The 17,493-nt window shown below is 43.4% G+C and overlaps 1 protein-coding gene across 1 annotated transcript in view; it reads left to right on the forward strand.

The window, feature by feature from the left end:
* The window catches only part of MAP1B (microtubule associated protein 1B), a 94,038-nt gene that overhangs the window by 2,039 nt on the left and 74,506 nt on the right, over window positions 1-17,493 (forward strand). Inside the window, exon 2 of the mRNA XM_003134032.6 lies at window positions 7,355-7,456. Coding sequence (XP_003134080.1) covers window positions 7,355-7,456 — 102 coding nt within the window. The remainder of the gene's footprint in view (window positions 1-7,354; window positions 7,457-17,493) is intronic.

Below are 17,493 nucleotides of genomic sequence, written 5' to 3' on the forward strand. Positions count from 1 at the left end.
TAAGATATGTCAATAGTGAAATGCCTCATTTGAGCATCTCAGTAACCCTTCATTTTCAAACAATAGCCCTTTAATCTGATCTGGACTAATTTAGCTTATTTGCATATTTTCTCCTTGGAAAATATCACCGGTTCTGACTTTGGGTGTGGCTCCTGTATGAATCCATGACTTTGGACTTTTTAAAAATGTTATTTGTCAGCCTGTTTGCTGGGCACTAATCAGGAGGTCTCTTTCTGTCTATAAAATGTTCATAACCACCTGATGTGATGAGGCGAGAGGGACCATCATCCCCATTTTGGAGATGGGGGCCTGCTCAAGGTCACACCACTCATAAGTGACAGAAGTGGCAGCACTGCAGCATCGGTGGTTTTCTGGCCCTGTCATAATGTTAGTGCAGGACAGACTAACGTCAGAGGGACATCAAACAGCAGTTTTCATATCTTGCTTTTATACAAAGGCAATAGTCATCCACTTGTGGGCAGCGTCCCATACAGGGAGGTGGTTCAGTAATCACCTTCCATGTAATTTTCTTCCTGCTTTGTTACTCTGCTGATCATCCTCTTAGCGCCCCATTTCTCAGGGGGTTTATTCAAGCTGCTTCTGTTTGAGCATAAACTAGATGCATCTGAGTACTGCTGTGAAGCTCTGTCTACTCTTCTTTGCACTATTAACACTTAGTGATAAAGTTCAGATTTATCTTACTGACATTTTTTTAAAAAAACATTTCATTGATATGAAGAGAGGAAAAGACCACATCATAAATGAGGAGCTTGGTGGATTTTCAGTAAACGATGTACTTGTGTGATCTGGATCAAGAAACAGATGTGAATGGAATCCCAGTAGTCCCCTCCTGTTTCCTTTTCAGCCCGCATGGCTTCCTGATTTTTAAGTCCCCAATTTAGTCAGGTTTTCACAGGGAATTCTGAAAGGGCGGTATTGATCCCATTAAGAATCAACCAAGTGAGTGAGCAGAGCCATTTGCTTTCGCACAGTAACAGATGCTGCTTTTCCTCTGGAGAGCACTCTCTTGGGTCCTGGGGTCTTGGATGCAGCTCCAGCTGCAGGGCCTCCCAGTGCTAAGGGAAAATACTGCTCCCCTAGCTTTTCCGACAGTCTAAGATGACTTAGCAGCAAGACAGGTTGGCTGTTTCCTGGAGCCTGACACGGGCTGCTGCCTCAGCTTTCAGGTCCCAGCTGGGCCTCCTCCAGAGGTCACTCCGATACCACGGCTGTAGTTGCTGGTGCCTGTGGACCCTGTTGTGTGAAGCAAGATGGAGATGCCCCAGGGGGTTCAGCTCTGATTGTGCCCTGCAGGCTGGGAAAGCAGTTCATCATCTGTTCCTCTGGTTTTCTCTTTCGCCTCCCGTCTTAACCAAGGCTCTGTGGGTTTGCAGACCCCGGTGACTTGGATTTTTGCCATTTGATGACTTAAAGCTCTTTGGGAAGCCTAGAAAATAAATCTTGAGGAAGACGGTGGTGATGCAGTAAATCCACAGGCCTGAAACAGCCCAGCATGGATGCTTAGTAAATGCTTCTTGAAGCCAAGTGTTACGGAACCAAACTTGTGGTCTGCTCACCCATGCGCAGTAAAGCCAATCTACTGACACCAGGTTGTGGTGAAGGAAAGTGCAGCTTTGTTGTAAGCACCAGGACGAGGAGAAGGGGTGGCTCCTGCTCACATCCCTCCAGCTCCCAAAAGGGTTCTAGCAAAGCATTTTTAAAGGCCAGATGAGGGAGGACGCCTCAGGATGTGTGATCAGCTCAGTGCAATTCTCTGATTGATGGATGATGAATTAACAAGGCAGTGTCATATGGGTTAACATTATCGATGCCTTGTCACCAGATAGTCTGGGGCCAGGTGCTAACGATCATCCATAGGGTGGTTAATTTCCTCCATTTGGTGGTGGTTTTAGCATCTGAAAAACAACTCAGGAAATACACATCAGATACTAATAGCTAGGTCTTTCGGAGGGGGCTAAAGCAGGCGATATGGGGAGGGGGTCTGTCCTGGGAAGGCCCCATAGGGTTCTGGTCAGTTACACAAGGAAGTGAGAGCATGACTTGTTCCTTCAGCTGGATTCAAAATGCATAATACAGGGTTTGGTCGTTTCTTCTCAAGTTTGAAACAATAGTCTTTCCTCGGACTTATTCAGTTAGTTATGCAGGACTTCATGCCAAGCCATTGTCACTCTACCAACTACCACTCCTTGGCACCTCCCTTGTCCCCTTGCTAATTAGTCCCCAATGTGGATTTAATAGTCATTCCCCATTTTCAGGCAAGTCTCCACCTCCCCTGTTTATTTTAGGACGTAGACCACATAGGTCCATGCCCTGCAAAACTAATTCTAGAGCCTTGCGAAGAGTTTTCATTGCTTCATGGTATTTTTATTATTTTATTTTATTTTTTTAAGGAACTAAAACATGTAGGGAACACTAAATGTCAGTTTGGTGTTTGCAATTACTGTTCAAGAATGTAACTTTCCTCTAGTTAACATTGGGAATCAGCAGGATTTGTTCATAAAAAAGCTGGATGTATGTAACATCTACTGCCCTGGATTTTTTAGATGTAAGTTTAGCTAATTGTTGCTTTCTGATGTCATTTTATTGAATGCTTTCAGTCTCAGATGGTTAAGAGAATTAAGAACCTGGCAAAGATTTGGGCTTCAGTGTCCATTTTATCCCAGTAGGAAAACAACAACACAGTGAGAATTAAAAGAAATGTTGGGGAATCTTATTTATTATATTCTTCTGTACTCCTCATAATCAAAAGGCGGATGGATTTCTGCTTACACAGCTTTTAATTGGCATTATCTACTAAGGATACTATTATCCATGCTGAAATATAAGCCAGTCTCCAAATTTAAGGTCATTAAATTGATGAGTCACTGTTAATCTTCTCTAAAGGCTTACTTTTGAAATAAGTTCTAACTTTTAGGCTAATAAATAAATTACTATAAATCACTTCTTTAATGTGAGATGCTATCAAGACCTAAATTATTCATCAGTGCTTTGAAACGATGAATTCTATGTAAGACACTGTCTGCATTACACATAACATAAATTATAAACATAAATTTGTTGGCTTAAAACATAAGGAATGAAAAAGCGAATCGAAGGGAAAAAATAGGAAAACTTTTCTCTAAGAAAGAGAACCTTATTGAATTTAGCATGTCTTCTTTATGATTCTAATCTGACTTCAGATCACTTTTTAGTATAGTTTTGCAAAAAGAATCTTTATGGCTATAGGTTAATAATTTTGGGACTTGGGCAAAAAATATTCAGAAGCCTGTTTCTTAGAGGCAGCCACTCATGGAAGAAGCTCGTGGAAAAAAATCAATTTGTCAGAGGCCCGAACCAGTCTACCATTTTAACACACAATGCATAGTCATTTTGTTCTGCTTTCTTCAATCTGTTGTTTCTTTTGGGATATAAATTTTAGCCTTTAAATGGGAGGGGTTTTTTTAGATTGTTGCTTTTATTAAATAATCCTGCAAAATGCTTGTTGCGTAAGATCAGTAAGCTTGGTGAGATCGCACCTGTATAAAGTAAAGGGATCTGGCCCTTCCTCACTGTTCATCCTGACTTGTCTGTGATGACCCCCTCTTCACACACCACACACACACACACACACACACACACACACACACACACACACACACACACACACGGAGAGAGAACACAACACACCCTTTTCTCTCTCTCTTTTTTTTTTTTGGTTTTTAGGGCCGAACTCCAGGCATGTGGAGAGTCCCAGGCTAGGGGTCAGATCAGAGCTACAGCTGCCGGCCTACGCCAGAGCCACAGCAACAGAGAATCTGAGCCACGTCTGCGACCTACACCACAGCTCACGGCAATGCCAGATCTTTAACCCACTGAGCCAGGCCAAGGATCGAACCCCCAACTTTGTGGTTACTAGTCTGATTTGTTTCCCCTGGGCCACAAGGGCAGTTCCTTCTCCTTTTTTTATCTGTAAATGTTATGTGCACTTTGGCCCTGGCTTTGTGCCCTGCTTCCCCTAGAATCGGAGAAGGGAGAAGGACAGATACTTTGTAACCTCTGGTCATCAGGCTACAGACAGTGATGGTACCCGCTCTTAGTCCTGGAAGAGAGCCTCAGATTGGGTCTCCAGATGCTTAGCCTTAGGCCAGCCACCCAGGAGTGGCCAGTGCTCTCTGACCCCTGGTCTAAAAAACGGAGCTTGATCTCTTCCAACCCGTGGAGTCGTTCTGCCCCCACCTGGGTTAGCCAGTAAGGGTGTGGACATGTAAGTGCTGGAGAAGCAAAGCCCCAGAGGAAAGCATGACCTGGAGCCCCCTGAGGGCACTGCCGGCAAAAGGGCCAGGAATTTCTGTGGCTTTTTCTCCTCCCCACCCGAGACCAGGACGTCCTGCTTCTGAAAGCCTCCTCAGAACCGCTTTACCAGCACCCCACCATCCCTTCCAGTCCCCAGCTCAGCGAGGGGGAATGTGAGAAGGGTCAAAGAAGGAATTTTTTTGTCCTCTGAGCTTTAGAGGGCCTGCTGCTGGCTTCCTCTTAGGCCCCAAACGGAGATACATAAACCAACTCAGTGCAGCCTGACCAGTTCACTTCATTGAGAAGTGCTGTTTCCTTTCACTAACATTATCCAGTAGAAGGTACCAAGTAATTACCCAGTATTTTCTCTCTAAAATTGGCTTGGTTCCAGAGTTTTCCTTTCCAACGAAAATAACCAGTAAATCCATTGTAACCTTTATTTTATAAGTGGTAGCAGTGATTATGCATTGTTAAGACGTAATTTGGCTGGAAATTGCTCCCTGGAAAAGGGAACCCTAAATTTTTCTTTTCTTTGGGGGTATCAAATGGGAAATATGATTTTTATCAGCAGTTCGCTAATGTAACTTAAAACTTACGAAATGGGTTTTCTACTGTTTCATGCATTTTCCATCACTAAATTACAAATCATAGAACCAAGAGTTTGACATAAAAGGCAAATGTTTAATTGCATGTGTCATGACAAGTTAATTGAAGCCAAGGGAAGATTGGCAAACAACAATCTAAGAACAAGTCTGCCTGTTACCCTAGATGAAGTCATTCAAATCATGTAGCAGTTTGGACATAACTGATAACAAAGGCAGAAAAATTGTACACATTTAATTTCAATACACATGTCTCATTATTAACTTATTGACCCAGTTTGACAAGTGGGAAGACAAAGTGGAGCTCAGACCTGGAGCACAGAGAATCCAGTCAGCAATTTCCAATTAAGCAGCTCAGGCAGGAGCTCAATGATTTTCCACACTAGACGAGTATGTAGTGTACATACATGGAAGTAAAATATTCTAATGAATTCAGACCTCTCGACCTGTCAAGCTTTCCATGAAACAAAAAGAACCATTTATCATTTCTGCATGAAAAGGATCCACAAAATCCCAACATGCCTTTCTTGTTAAAATTTAAATACTCCATTAGCACAAATGCAAACTGAGGCTATTAATGTTTCCAGGGAGACCCATAAAATTCTCCCTTATAATTTAGCTTCTCTTTCAGATTGTTAACTCCTTCACACCTGAATTCTTTCCATGGATTGTATGAGAAAGTTAGTGAGTGTGCCTCTGTTAGAAAATATTTGTCATAGTTGAAAGGGTGTTTGGTATATAATCTGAAGATAGTTTAGTTGTGTAGTCAACCAGTTTCCAGAATCTTTCTTGTTTGTGTGTGTGTATCTACCTTGGTTCTTTGCAAGACAGGAAAACTGAACAAGACAACATGAATGGAAGTAAATGCAGATAGGCTTTAAAGATTTCAGAAGCGTGGTTAAATAATACACGGCCATTTATATTCCCAAGTCTGTATGCAGGACTGATGACCAGCAGAAATGATTAAGTGACCAAGTGTTTATTTAACAACAGTTCACCTTAGACATTCTCAAGTCCCTGCCCTTCGTAGGTATGCAATAAATAATTGCTGTTGCAGAGGTTTGTTTCTGGCAATTGAGCATGCTCCATGCAGAGGTTCAGTCAAGGATTCTACCTACATTGTGGCCTCTACAATGAGGCGTCTCTCTGGGAAGGTATAAGAACACATAAAAAACAAACATGACATCCAGAGTTCTGTGGTTCCCCAGTTTTGCCTAGTTTGCACCCCTGGTCTCTATTGTCCTCTGGCCTCCCCTCTAGCCGTCCCCTTTGGAAGGGTGGGAGAGGGGGCGGAAGGAAGAGACTAGGAAGTTAGGGCGTCAACACTCCTTAGCCTCGGGTTCCCCTCACCCCAGCTTCCAGCCTTGTGATTGGAAGCCTGAGCTTTTGGGAGAAGAGACAGTTCATGTAGAAGTTTATAAAGTATTAAACTCTGTAGAAGTTTATACAGTATTGAAAAGTTGCCACATTTCTTTGCCTTTGGATAAGAAAATTCAGGACAACTAACAATGGTGAATGAAAGAGCTGTCTGCCAGGCTAGTCAGGTAAAAATAAGTGAAAGGACAGACAGGCCATGTTTTTAAGATGGACATCTAGCCTTCTGTGCAAAGATCACACAATTTTTTTTTTTTTTCTTTTTAGGGCTGTACTTGCAGCATATGGAGGTTCCCAGGCTAGGGGTCGAATGGAGCTACAGCTGCCGGCCTACACCACAGCCGCAGCAACAAGGGATCCATGCTGCGTCTGTGACCTACACCACAGCTCATGGCAACGCCAGATCCTAAACCCACGGAGCCAGGCCAGGTATCAAGCGCGCAACGTCATGGTTCCTAGTCGGATTTGTTTCCGCTGCGCCACGACAGGAACTCCAGATTACACAAGTTTTGATTGATATCCACGGGTTGAGAAATCAAGATCAGAAATGGGAGGGGTAAACAAAAGTAACCAGGTATGCACACAAAATGCACATACTCGCTGCAAAAACATCCTTTAAAAGGAGAGACCTGGTCCTGAATGCCAGCCCCGCATCTCTGCTTCCCCACCTTCATGCTCTGTTTTCTCCCACCTACAAGTGGACCGTGGAAAAGCTAGCGATTGTCTGGTAGCCTCCTAACCTTCATGGAACTCACTACCTTCTTGTCCTTTCTACTCCCTCCCTGGAGTAAAGCCTGTCATTTTCCTAATAACTGTTTTCCTTTGCTCTTCCGAAAGGGCTGCATTTACATTTTATGAGGGTCAGGAGTTCAGTCCACACTGCTAGTTATCCTTCCCTGTGGCCTGGGGGAGACGCCTCCCCAGCCCTCCCAGTTTGTGGGCATCCACTGCTGGTCACCAAGCTCTTCAGAAAAGGAGATTCCACATCCTTCCTGAAAGCCTGAGGAATGCTGCAGTGATGTCTTCCAAACCACTTTGAAATGACTCACCCGAGGTCTGTTGTCTGTCTTCCTTTGCTTCCTTAGGAATCCGATCATGGGACACAAACCTGATTGAATGCAACCTGGATCAAGAACTGAAACTTTTTGTATCCAGACACTCTGCCAGATTCTCCCCTGAAGTTCCAGGTGAGGCCTTTGGTTCACTATTTGTCAATCTAGAATTCAAAAGGAGAAACAGGCCATGGGAAAGCGTTGCCTGGGGCATCTAAGAGACTTCCTCTTCTTGCTCAAGGATTCTTTGTGTTATGATCAGTTAGGTTAGCGAGACGCCACATTTTAAGAAAGTCAACTAAGTTGTCATTATGTGGGTTTCTGTTTTGAAGAGTCTTAGATGTTTTTAAGTTCGGAGGTAAATTTAAATTACTATTTTTTTTAATATTTATCTCACTATACTCTGAACTTGAGGGATTGCAAATTATTTAAATGTTAATTTTACTCAAACGAAGCTCTGAATACAAATTGGATGCCCCCAGAATCCCGTAACTCCTCTTTCCTCCCAAGAAAGTGAAATATGTGCATTTCTGCATTTTCGCTCTCAATGAAATACACGTCATCATTTCATCATTGCATCACCACCCACTTTTCTTAGTGTGGGGAAAAGAGTCTGAAATTCCAAACTGCTATTGAAATAGCCTTTCTTTCAGAGAGGAACAAGAATACTACAGAGTAATTAAAGGTAAGGACACACAAATTTGTCATCTGCTAACAAGCCACTTTCACTAGAATGTGTTCAGCCTGTGCCTCTAGGCTTAGGGGTGTAGACAGACTCTCCCTCATGTGAGCTCAGTGGCCCATAGATCTTCCACTCAGTCACGTTTGAGGATTCAGAGCAGAGTTACTGGCTCATAAAGACTCTAAACCTGGGATGTATTTCTCCAAAGCTCTACTATTGATCGATGCATGGTAAAGCTATCAAGAGAGAAAATGTTTTGCATTTTCTCTCTTGACTATCATGTAAGCTTTATGTAAAATCGAGAATACTCTTTTCTACCTACAAGATGTTGTTGCATGATTGCAAGTTTTTTGGCATTGTTATAAGATCAGAAATGGAGTTCAGCCCTTTTGACGGATTACATCCCATTCTCTGAGCTTTGTGCACACTAAGACTTGAAACCACTTATAGAATGTCCTGCCCTCATGCATCACGCTTGGCTGTGGCGATAGATCTGTGAGATGGGGACCATTCTTCCCTTTCAGTTTGGTATTCGAATAAAATCCCATACGTTTCAGTTATGAAATACATTGTAGCTTTCAAGCATGAAATTGAGTAAATGTGTTAAGGAAAACTTAGCAAGAACTGGCTCGTTAAAAGTTAAACTTACCACAAAACCATATGAAAATCAGCTCTTATGTAACTTGGCATTGAGACAAAAAGAGAGTGATCCGGAGACTGTCAGACAGCGTGTGATCTGCTGAAATAAAGGTATAGTATATGGTTGTTTCTCTTGTTGTTGTGTTGTATTTTTATGTCTTGTACATTTCTATAACTTTTAAAATCTGTTCATAAAAAGACAAATACGTACCCTTTATTCCTTTCTCTGGGGGTTGCTATGGCATTCTTACTATGATTGTTAAAAATTTTTTTTTTGGTAAACAAATTCTGTGATTTCCATTGTGTTCGCTCACACTGGATTGACTTTATAGAATGACAGCTGTGCAAAATGAAAGGCTGCAAGATTGCTGAAAGTGAACCATTTTTGCATGAAAGACCTGGCATTACTCTTGGGGACCAGAAAGATCAGATTCCCCCCAACCTCTCCTTTAGCCTAATATACCCCATTCTTCCTCCTTTTCCTGCTGTCACCTAGAGTTAGGATTGGTTTCCTACCTAGTTATAGCAGTGCTATGCTAGGCTCTGTGTCCAGAGACTGGCCTCTGCACACACAGCACCCTCCCATTCTTGTCAACTCCAGGAAGATATATGAGCTTCCCTCCCCAGCCTAAGAGGTTCTGCCCTCTGAGAACCAAGCATCTAGAAGGTAGCCATGGGCAGGAGGCCTCTGTATGGGGAGTGTTCAGGGTGGGGTGGGGGTTTCTAACCAAGACCACAACAGATGATTAAGTACACATCAGATTCAGTTCAGGTAAGTAGGTGTGTTTTAGAGAGAAGAGATGTCACGTTAGAGGACAAAGAGGCAGAATTGGGATGAGCGGAGATCATAGGACGATCGCTGGATTGGACCCAAGGAAGCCTTTAGCTTTTCCTGAACAAACCATAGGGTTTTAGGGAGCAATATGAGATCTGTTTCCAAGTGCATCCAAGTCTGGTGGTCTCTTCTCCACTCACTGATACTCTGTAGACGCTATGTACCTCAGGCCCCTCAATAGAGTCAGCTGAACCTTTGCATGTAGAGTTTCAAGAGTCTGAGTTAACTTAGAGGCAAGGAACAAGAGGAAGGTTGAATTGTCTAAAAAACAAAACTGTTCCTTCAGCCAATTGAAGAATACCCAAATAGCACCTACAGTGTGCCAGGCACTAGGGGGTGTGGGATGGTGAACACACAGTGATGAACAAAAAAGCGCAGTCTGTACTTTGCTTCCTCTTATCCTGTGAGACGAGCAGGCATTCAACAGTCACATACAGCCGAGCAGAAACTTCTAGCCCCCTGCATCTCATCCAAACAGTTTTTGTTTTGTGTAGGCCAGCAGAGTTATAGTAATATATTCATTGTCCTCTCTGACACAAGTATAATAGCATCAGAATCTGCAGAGATTGCTTCTAGGACCCCTGTGGATGCTAAATGCCATGAATGCTCAAGGCCCTTATATGAAACGGCGTGACATTTGCACATATGCATCCTCTCATACACTTTAAATCATCTCTAGATTACTTGTAATACCTAATGCAATGTATCATATGTAAAAGTTATGTAAGTAGTTGCCAGCATGTGGCAGATTCATGTTTTGCTTTTTGGAACTCTCTGGAATTAAAACAATATGTATTTTCAATCCTTGGTTGGTTGAGTCTGCAGATGTGGAACACAAGATGTGGAAGGCCAACTGTAGATAAGGCAACTAGGGTTGCTCTTACACCTGTTTTACATTCCTGTTATACCTGTGTTCCCCTTTTTAAGAATCGGAAATGCCTTATAAAAGACTGGTGATGGCCTCTAATGCAGCTAATAGATCATGCAGGCAGCACCACCTGATTTGTTCCCTCGTACTAGCTTGTGTCTTATACTAGCTTTTCAATAGCGTTTTGAGATTCATTGGTCTATTCTGCAAGATTGCAGAAGGGGGTCGTCCAAGACCCCTCAGAATGGTGTCGTCATCGTGAACAAATGGGCTTTGAGCAGGAAGCTGGAATATGTTGCTTTTTCTGCAAAAGATGGGGGTCGTATACTATGATTAATGAAGGGGTGGGTTCTCTAGTCCCCCAGAATGTGAGCTCTGGGATTGCCAAGGCCTGTCCGACTCTGGCATACTCTAATCCTTGGAATGGTCAGTCATCTAGGGCCATCTTACTATCTCAAACCTGTTGCAGCCTTGACTGCCTAAAGACCCTTTAGCAGACATCTATGTGCCCAGGCCAGGTCTCTGCTAATAGGTCCTGATATAACACCACTCCTCGCCACAGCTAAGCTGGGCTCAAGCGGACAAGTGCTCTTGAGAGAAAAGGTTAGGTTCTCTTTCATGGATACTCCCCAGTCTTTTACTCAAGTGGAAGTTCAATAGTTGAGTTTCGAAATAAAGCAATAGTCTTGCAGTTCCTTAGATGGACAAATTCAAATACTATTTTAATATTTTGTGTTTCTATATTACAGGCTTTTTTTTTTGAACCTTAATCATATTGGATGAAAATCTTTTTAATAAATCTTACCACGAGAGTAGAGCTAGGTTTTCCATGCCAGATGGAATATGTTTCACTTGCCATTTCTGTTTGCTTCCTTCTCTAACTTAACGTCAGGTAGCAATAGAGAGGATGGTATCCTAGGGGTTATAGAAAGTGTCCCATGATTGTCTGTGTTTGACACACATCATTTCAAAGCAACAAACAAATACAAACCATTCCCTGGACGAGGGACACCAGAATATTAATTTGTCTTCTTTTTTTCATCATTTTGCTACTTCTGCGTATTAAAATAATTAAACATTTTTGTTAACCCAGATCCTCACCAGCAACATAGCATAAAGCAGATTCTGGACCCCAGCTCTAAACATTATTTGCTATAGGAGCTCAGACAAGTTACTTAACCATTCTGTGTCTCAGTTTTTATTGCTTGTAAAATAGAGATGACCCTTTCACCCTCTATTTTTCATGAGGATCAAATGAATTAATTTGTGTGAAGATCTTGGAACAGTGCTTGTCACATGGTAAAACAATAAACGTAAGCTAGTGTAACATTGTCTCCCTTGTTGAAAATTTATCTGACTTGTATGTTTGGTGATGATTATTATCTAGGAGAAATAGTGGCTTTAGATATTGGCTGGCTTCCTTTTTGTATAGATTAACAATTTTATATTGAAGGTGTTTCTCAGAGATAAAATTGCCTTCAGCATTATCTGAAGGCACATAGTTGCCCATAGTGTCGGGGCAGCAATATGCTAGGACTTTCCATGACTGAGTTTAGCAAGGTCCTTTGGGGGAGTTCCCGTTGTGGCTCAGTGGGTTACCAACCCGACTAGTATCCATGAGGATGCAGGTTAAGGATCCTGCATTGCCATGTGAGCTGTGGTTTAGGTTGCAGATGTGGCTCGGATCCTGTATTACTGTGGCTACAGCATAGGCTGGCAGCTACAGCTCCAATTAGACCCCTAGCCTGGGAACTTCCATATGCTGCAAGTGGGACCATAAAAAGCAAAAAAAAAAAGAAAATGAATCTTTTGGCTGTGAGACCAAAATGGAGGTGATGCATTAGGTGCTGGCATTGCAGGACCTTAGGGCAGGGTTGAAGACCATTAGCAAAATTGTCCTGATGCTGCCTAGGTAAGGAAGGATGCTGATGTGAGCAAGGGTGCTGGCCTGCTCTCTCACCTGTAATCAATCCGTGGATGTGGGAAACATCTTCTCTCCCTTCTGCCACTGGGTTCACTCTTCTGTTCTCTCCAAACAAGTGACTGTAGACTTTACCAGTTTTAAGAAGTTGAGATTTCCCATGGTTTATTTTCTTGGTCAGCTGAATGAATAGTGAGACCTTGGCATATTGACATTTTGCCACTGGTTATGTAACTCCTAGATGGCATTCCCAAAAAGCTTCTTACAGTGTGATTGATTTTGTAATGTGAATATGGGTGGTTCCCCTGAAGAGTCCACGCCTTTTCTCTAAAAGGTAAAGAAACCACAGATTTGAGCTGAGTGACTGCTAAAAATATCCTGCCTCCAGATTGCTTTTTGATGGGGAATTAAAACCAAACCCTTTGAATTTAAGTCATGCGAATTCTCTCCTCCCTTTGACATTAATGAGGCAAGGATTTACAACATTTGCCCGTAGAATCATAGGAAAATACTCAAATGCTCTTAGAAAAGGTCTAAGAATGTTTGTAGTCACCTTCTTTCTCTGTCTAGACTTGTATGTTTAGTCTGTCATTGTACAGAATTATAGCTTAATTGTATGAGCCTAGAATGCATCAGCCACTCTACGACAGGGAGAAATGAATGTGTTTTCAGCCCTGCTCCCAACCTTTAAACAATAAAACACACACATATACCTTCGCTGGAGTTGGAGAGGCTGACTTAACCCTCTGGGACCCTGTGGTTTCCAAGGGAAAGCAAACATTTTCTCCTCCTGTTTGCTCTCTCGTGCGGGCACACACATGGGTATAGGCACCTGCCCGCATGCCCATTGGGCTCAGCTTTTCTCATTGCATCATCCTTCGAAGTTAGGGCAGGAATCCTGGCCTTGGAAGAAAAGGGCAAATAAAGACCCTTATTTTTTTTTGCTGTAACCAGACCTCTGTTGAACATCCATTGAGGTCAATGCCGCCAGCCTGGGAAGGGGACTCCCATTTTAATGCAAATTGCCCTCCTTTCTCCTCTCGCCCCCTGCCCTCAGCCTTCCCCGCCCCTCCTGCTCCTTGCTCCCCGTCCCAGTGCCCCCATTCACAAACTGCCTGCCCCCACCCCCATCTCTTGGAAACAGTCGGAGGCCCAGTGTTTCTGAGAAGAAGGTCCATACTTTTGTGGTGTGTGCAACACAAGGCGTTCATTCCTGTGAAGTTCACTATTTGCTCAGCGTTGAAAGGTAGTGATTCTTTACATCCGTAGATCCTCCCCGCTCATGTGATTTTTTTTCCCCCCTATCTGGTGCAGATGGGGCCAGAGGAATAAAATGGTGGTTCATTGCCATGTGCAGGCACCCGCGTTCCCCAGGGTTGTTAATAATGGCTCATTCAGACAACCCTAGAAATACCTATTCATCTCACTTCTTTTTTTTTTTTAGAGCCAAAAAGGATGTTTTACCCTGCTGGCCCTAATGGCTCTCAAGCGGTTCTTAATGGGCACTGTGGAACCACCCAACGTAGGTGAGCATAGGCAAGAAAGAAGGTAGCAGAAAATTGGTTGCCCGGGCCCAGTAGCCATTCTGGGGATTGTCAATACCCCCGCCATTAAATCCAGCTAAGCACATCCCAGAACAGCTGCTAAAACCGCCCTCTGAGGACAACATCTTAACGCTGCATGTCAGTGCTTTTGTCTTTATTTCCAGAGACCAAAGAGGGCCCATGGTTTTTGCTAGATTTGTTGTGGTGGTGGGTGTTTGTTGTTTTTAAAGCACACCAACAACAATCAGCGAGTCCAGTCTCTTTATTTTTTTACTTCCTGCTTTTGGGTTTTCTCTGTAGGCTTTTTTGTTGTTGTTGTTGTTCAGCATCTATGGAATCATTCTGGGAATAATGGTGGAAGATGAGGAATAAGGCTATAAGCGAGTAGACTTCTCTTTAAAACAGGTCATATTTTTGAGTGTTTATTAAGTAAGCAAGGAATTGTTAAGGAATTCATGGAGGAATTAGGGATCCCCACTGCTTATAATTTAGTTGGGGAAATAAGTCATTTGCAGCTTTAAGAACCACTAATAAAAGAGTGTTTCCTTAATTTAAAAACTGTATGTGTGTCAGAGAGACAGAGACACACAAGGATGGGGGGAGGTTGATTTAAATTCTTGAAGAAGGCAGGGGTGAGAATAGAGGTCTTAACAAGTATTCTGTTTTGATTGTTCAACCATAGATTTAGTCACAGTGACAAAGGTTACCCAGGTACCAGCACCCCCACCCTAGCCACAACCCAGGACTAATTAAACGCTACCCAGGCAACGATCAAGTATCTCCAAACATCATACTCCAGGGCTTACGCCTTTTGTTTTCTTGGCTGCAGTCTAAGGGTAATTTCTATTGCATGTGAAGTCAGATTTCCTTGGTCCTAGAGAAATGTGAGAAAGAAGTGCCCCTGGGGAAGCGCACTTAAAAATGAACCGCAGGGACTGGAGAAATTAACATAAACCCAAGACGAAAATAATGTTTTCATCCAGTGTTCCAACCCCTTTGAAAGACGGGCCTATGGTCGGGACTGGTGAGGTGAACGTTTACAGAAAATGCAACATGAGAGCCTACGTATGATTTAAAAATAAAATTATCTGATGAAAAGTGAGCACTGCAGCCTGGGAAAGGTGGCGTTCTGTGGGATGTGTCTCCTTTGCGCAGTTAGAGCATCAACATCGCTCATTTTTAAAGACACAGACTGAATTGCCTCTAAAAAATGCCTTGTGGAGTTAATTGCCTGAAGGGTGGAGATAAAATAGGAGCATCCTGAGGGCTGCCTTGATTTGGAAAGTCCCCTAAACCTGCCCTGGGCTGGCCCTTTCTCCCTTAGACTGCTTTTCATTGGATGAGGCACAGTGGAGCATTTTGGACCACATTCCTAGATCCCCTGTTTGCATCTGATATGGAGAGTCTGGGGAAGGGACAGCTGCTCCCCTGAGGGGGCCCTGCATTTTGGTGGCCCTTGCCCCTAGGATGCTGCTCCATGTAGACGATTTTTTGTTTCTTGACATGTCAGTCCATGGAGATGCCACAAGGTATGAATCAGATGTATCGAGATAGCTTGAGAGCAACAAAACTAAAGGTAGAATAAATTCTGCCTCTCAGGCTGACGACACTCTTTAGTTCCTCAGCCATTTCGAGCGGTGTTCTGCCTTCAAAATTCTCCTCTGGAAGTTTAGACCCGTGTGAGGGACCAGGGAAACAGGCAGGAAAACTGCTTGATGAATTGCTCCTTTTTTAATGCTTTTGTGCATGAAGAGAGGGAGAGGGAGGGGTACCTTATCATATTTAATCCATTGGAAGGGAGATCATCTTTCCACCTCATATGGTGTATCTTTTTAGAAGGTGCCCTATGCAACTGCACGTGAGTGAGTTCCATCCCTGGCTTGGGAATGCTGCAGGGCGGCCAGAAGAAAAAAAGCACAATAGAAGGTGCCCTCGTATCAGCCAGTCTGTCATTAAATATTTTTGTGGTCAGAGTTCCTGCAGCAAGATGTGGGTTCTAGTCCCCAGCTCTGTAGGCTTGGTAAGAAGATGTGTAAGTTAAGCCTGTCCCTGGGAGTTGTTTCAATGGAGTATGGAAATAAGGTAACTAACAGAACAAGTCAGTATCTAATGATGTGTCAAATGAGAAATGGGAACTTTTTTAGGAGAATGCTTCTGTAAATTCTCTTTGTCAAGCTCTTTTCAAAAATATACATGCAGGAGTTCTCTGGTGGCGCAGCAGGTTAAAGATCTGGTATTGTCGCTGCTGAGGTGTGGGTTCAGTCCCTGGCCTGGAAGGCTCTGGGTTCTCTTTGTGGTCAAGGAATTTGGAATCCACACTGAATTCATTATTCTCTAGTTTGAAGCTGCACTTTAAGCCCTTTAATTGAATTTTGAAAAGATCGAATTGATATTTTGCACACACCCCCCCCCCCCCCAAGAAAAGCCTGTGCGAACAAAACTGCAGAACTGATGTCAAGGCTTGATGTCAAGATTGTCTTCATCTTTGAGGGCTGGAAAACTCTCCATTGGCAGACTCTGAAGACACTTGGGAGAGATTGTGAAAGTGAGCAGTCTTATGGCAATAAATCTGAGGTAGTTGGTTCACTGCCCCAGGCTAGAATGGACACTGTGGAAAGCGCTGATGCAGCTGTTCCTGTATGGGGAGCCTGGAAGGGGGGTCTGCTGTGAGCTGCTTCCCAGGACTCCCCCCACCTCAACCTGCTCCCCTCCCTCCAGAGAGTCCTCAGAGCCTGACCTAGTCAGCAGCTCTGGGCCACACCTGAAATTACTGTCACCCACAGAGCCCCCTAAAAAGGTGGCTGTGAGGCCCTTCCTTTTCTTGCAAAACAGGGGCTAGACGTGGGTATCTGAAGCTTGGTCCTGCCGGCCTATACTTTCTTTTTTTTCTTTTTTTTTTTTTTGCCATTTCTTGGATCGCTGTCGTGGTACATGGAGGTTCGCAGGCTAGGGGTCGAATCAGAGCTGTAGCCGTCGGCCTACCCACAGCAACGCCAGATTGGAGCCGCGCCTGTGACCTACACCACAGCTCATGGCAACCCCGGATCTTTAACCCACTGAGTGAGGCCTGGGATCAAAACCGAAACCTCATGGTTCCTAGTTGGATTCGTTTACCACTGAGTCACAACGGGAACTCCTATACTTCTGTAAAACATTAATAGACAGTCAGCAGGAAAGAATTCCATGGTGAAATAAGTCTGGGCACCGAGGCATACTAGATCTTACTTTTTGAGAAGCCATAAAGTATGTACCTGCATGTAAGTGAACTTATTATTTGATTTTGTATAATCATAAATATTCTTCACCTCTTTGGCCTGTCACTTCCACCACCACTCTCCCCCAGGGATCTAGATTTCTCTAGAACGCAGTTTGGGAAAGGATGGACTAAATGATCTCTGAATCCCTTCCCGAGATTCATGAATTTTTACAAAATGGTCTCATCTCCGAAATGCAGATGGAAACTTGTTCTATTCGCTGTTTAGCTTAAAATGGTTTTTCAAACAGGTTTGCAAATGTCAGTGAAAGAATTTGGTTTAGAAAATCTGCCTGTCCCATCTGCTAGGATTATTAATTTTTGGGGAAGATGCACAGCTTTGTGACACTCAGGCTGATTTTCCAATTTGGGAATTCTTGGCCCTTGGCTTTTCCCATCTGTCTTTACCTTGCAGACAGACCAAACAAGA

Source organism: Sus scrofa, chromosome 16, assembly GCF_054392235.1.
Source record: "Sus scrofa isolate SSC_HxYL_T2T_F1_AM1 chromosome 16, Sscrofa_HxYL_maternal_Yorkshire_Landrace_v2.0, whole genome shotgun sequence".
Lineage (NCBI taxonomy): Eukaryota > Metazoa > Chordata > Mammalia > Artiodactyla > Suidae > Sus > Sus scrofa.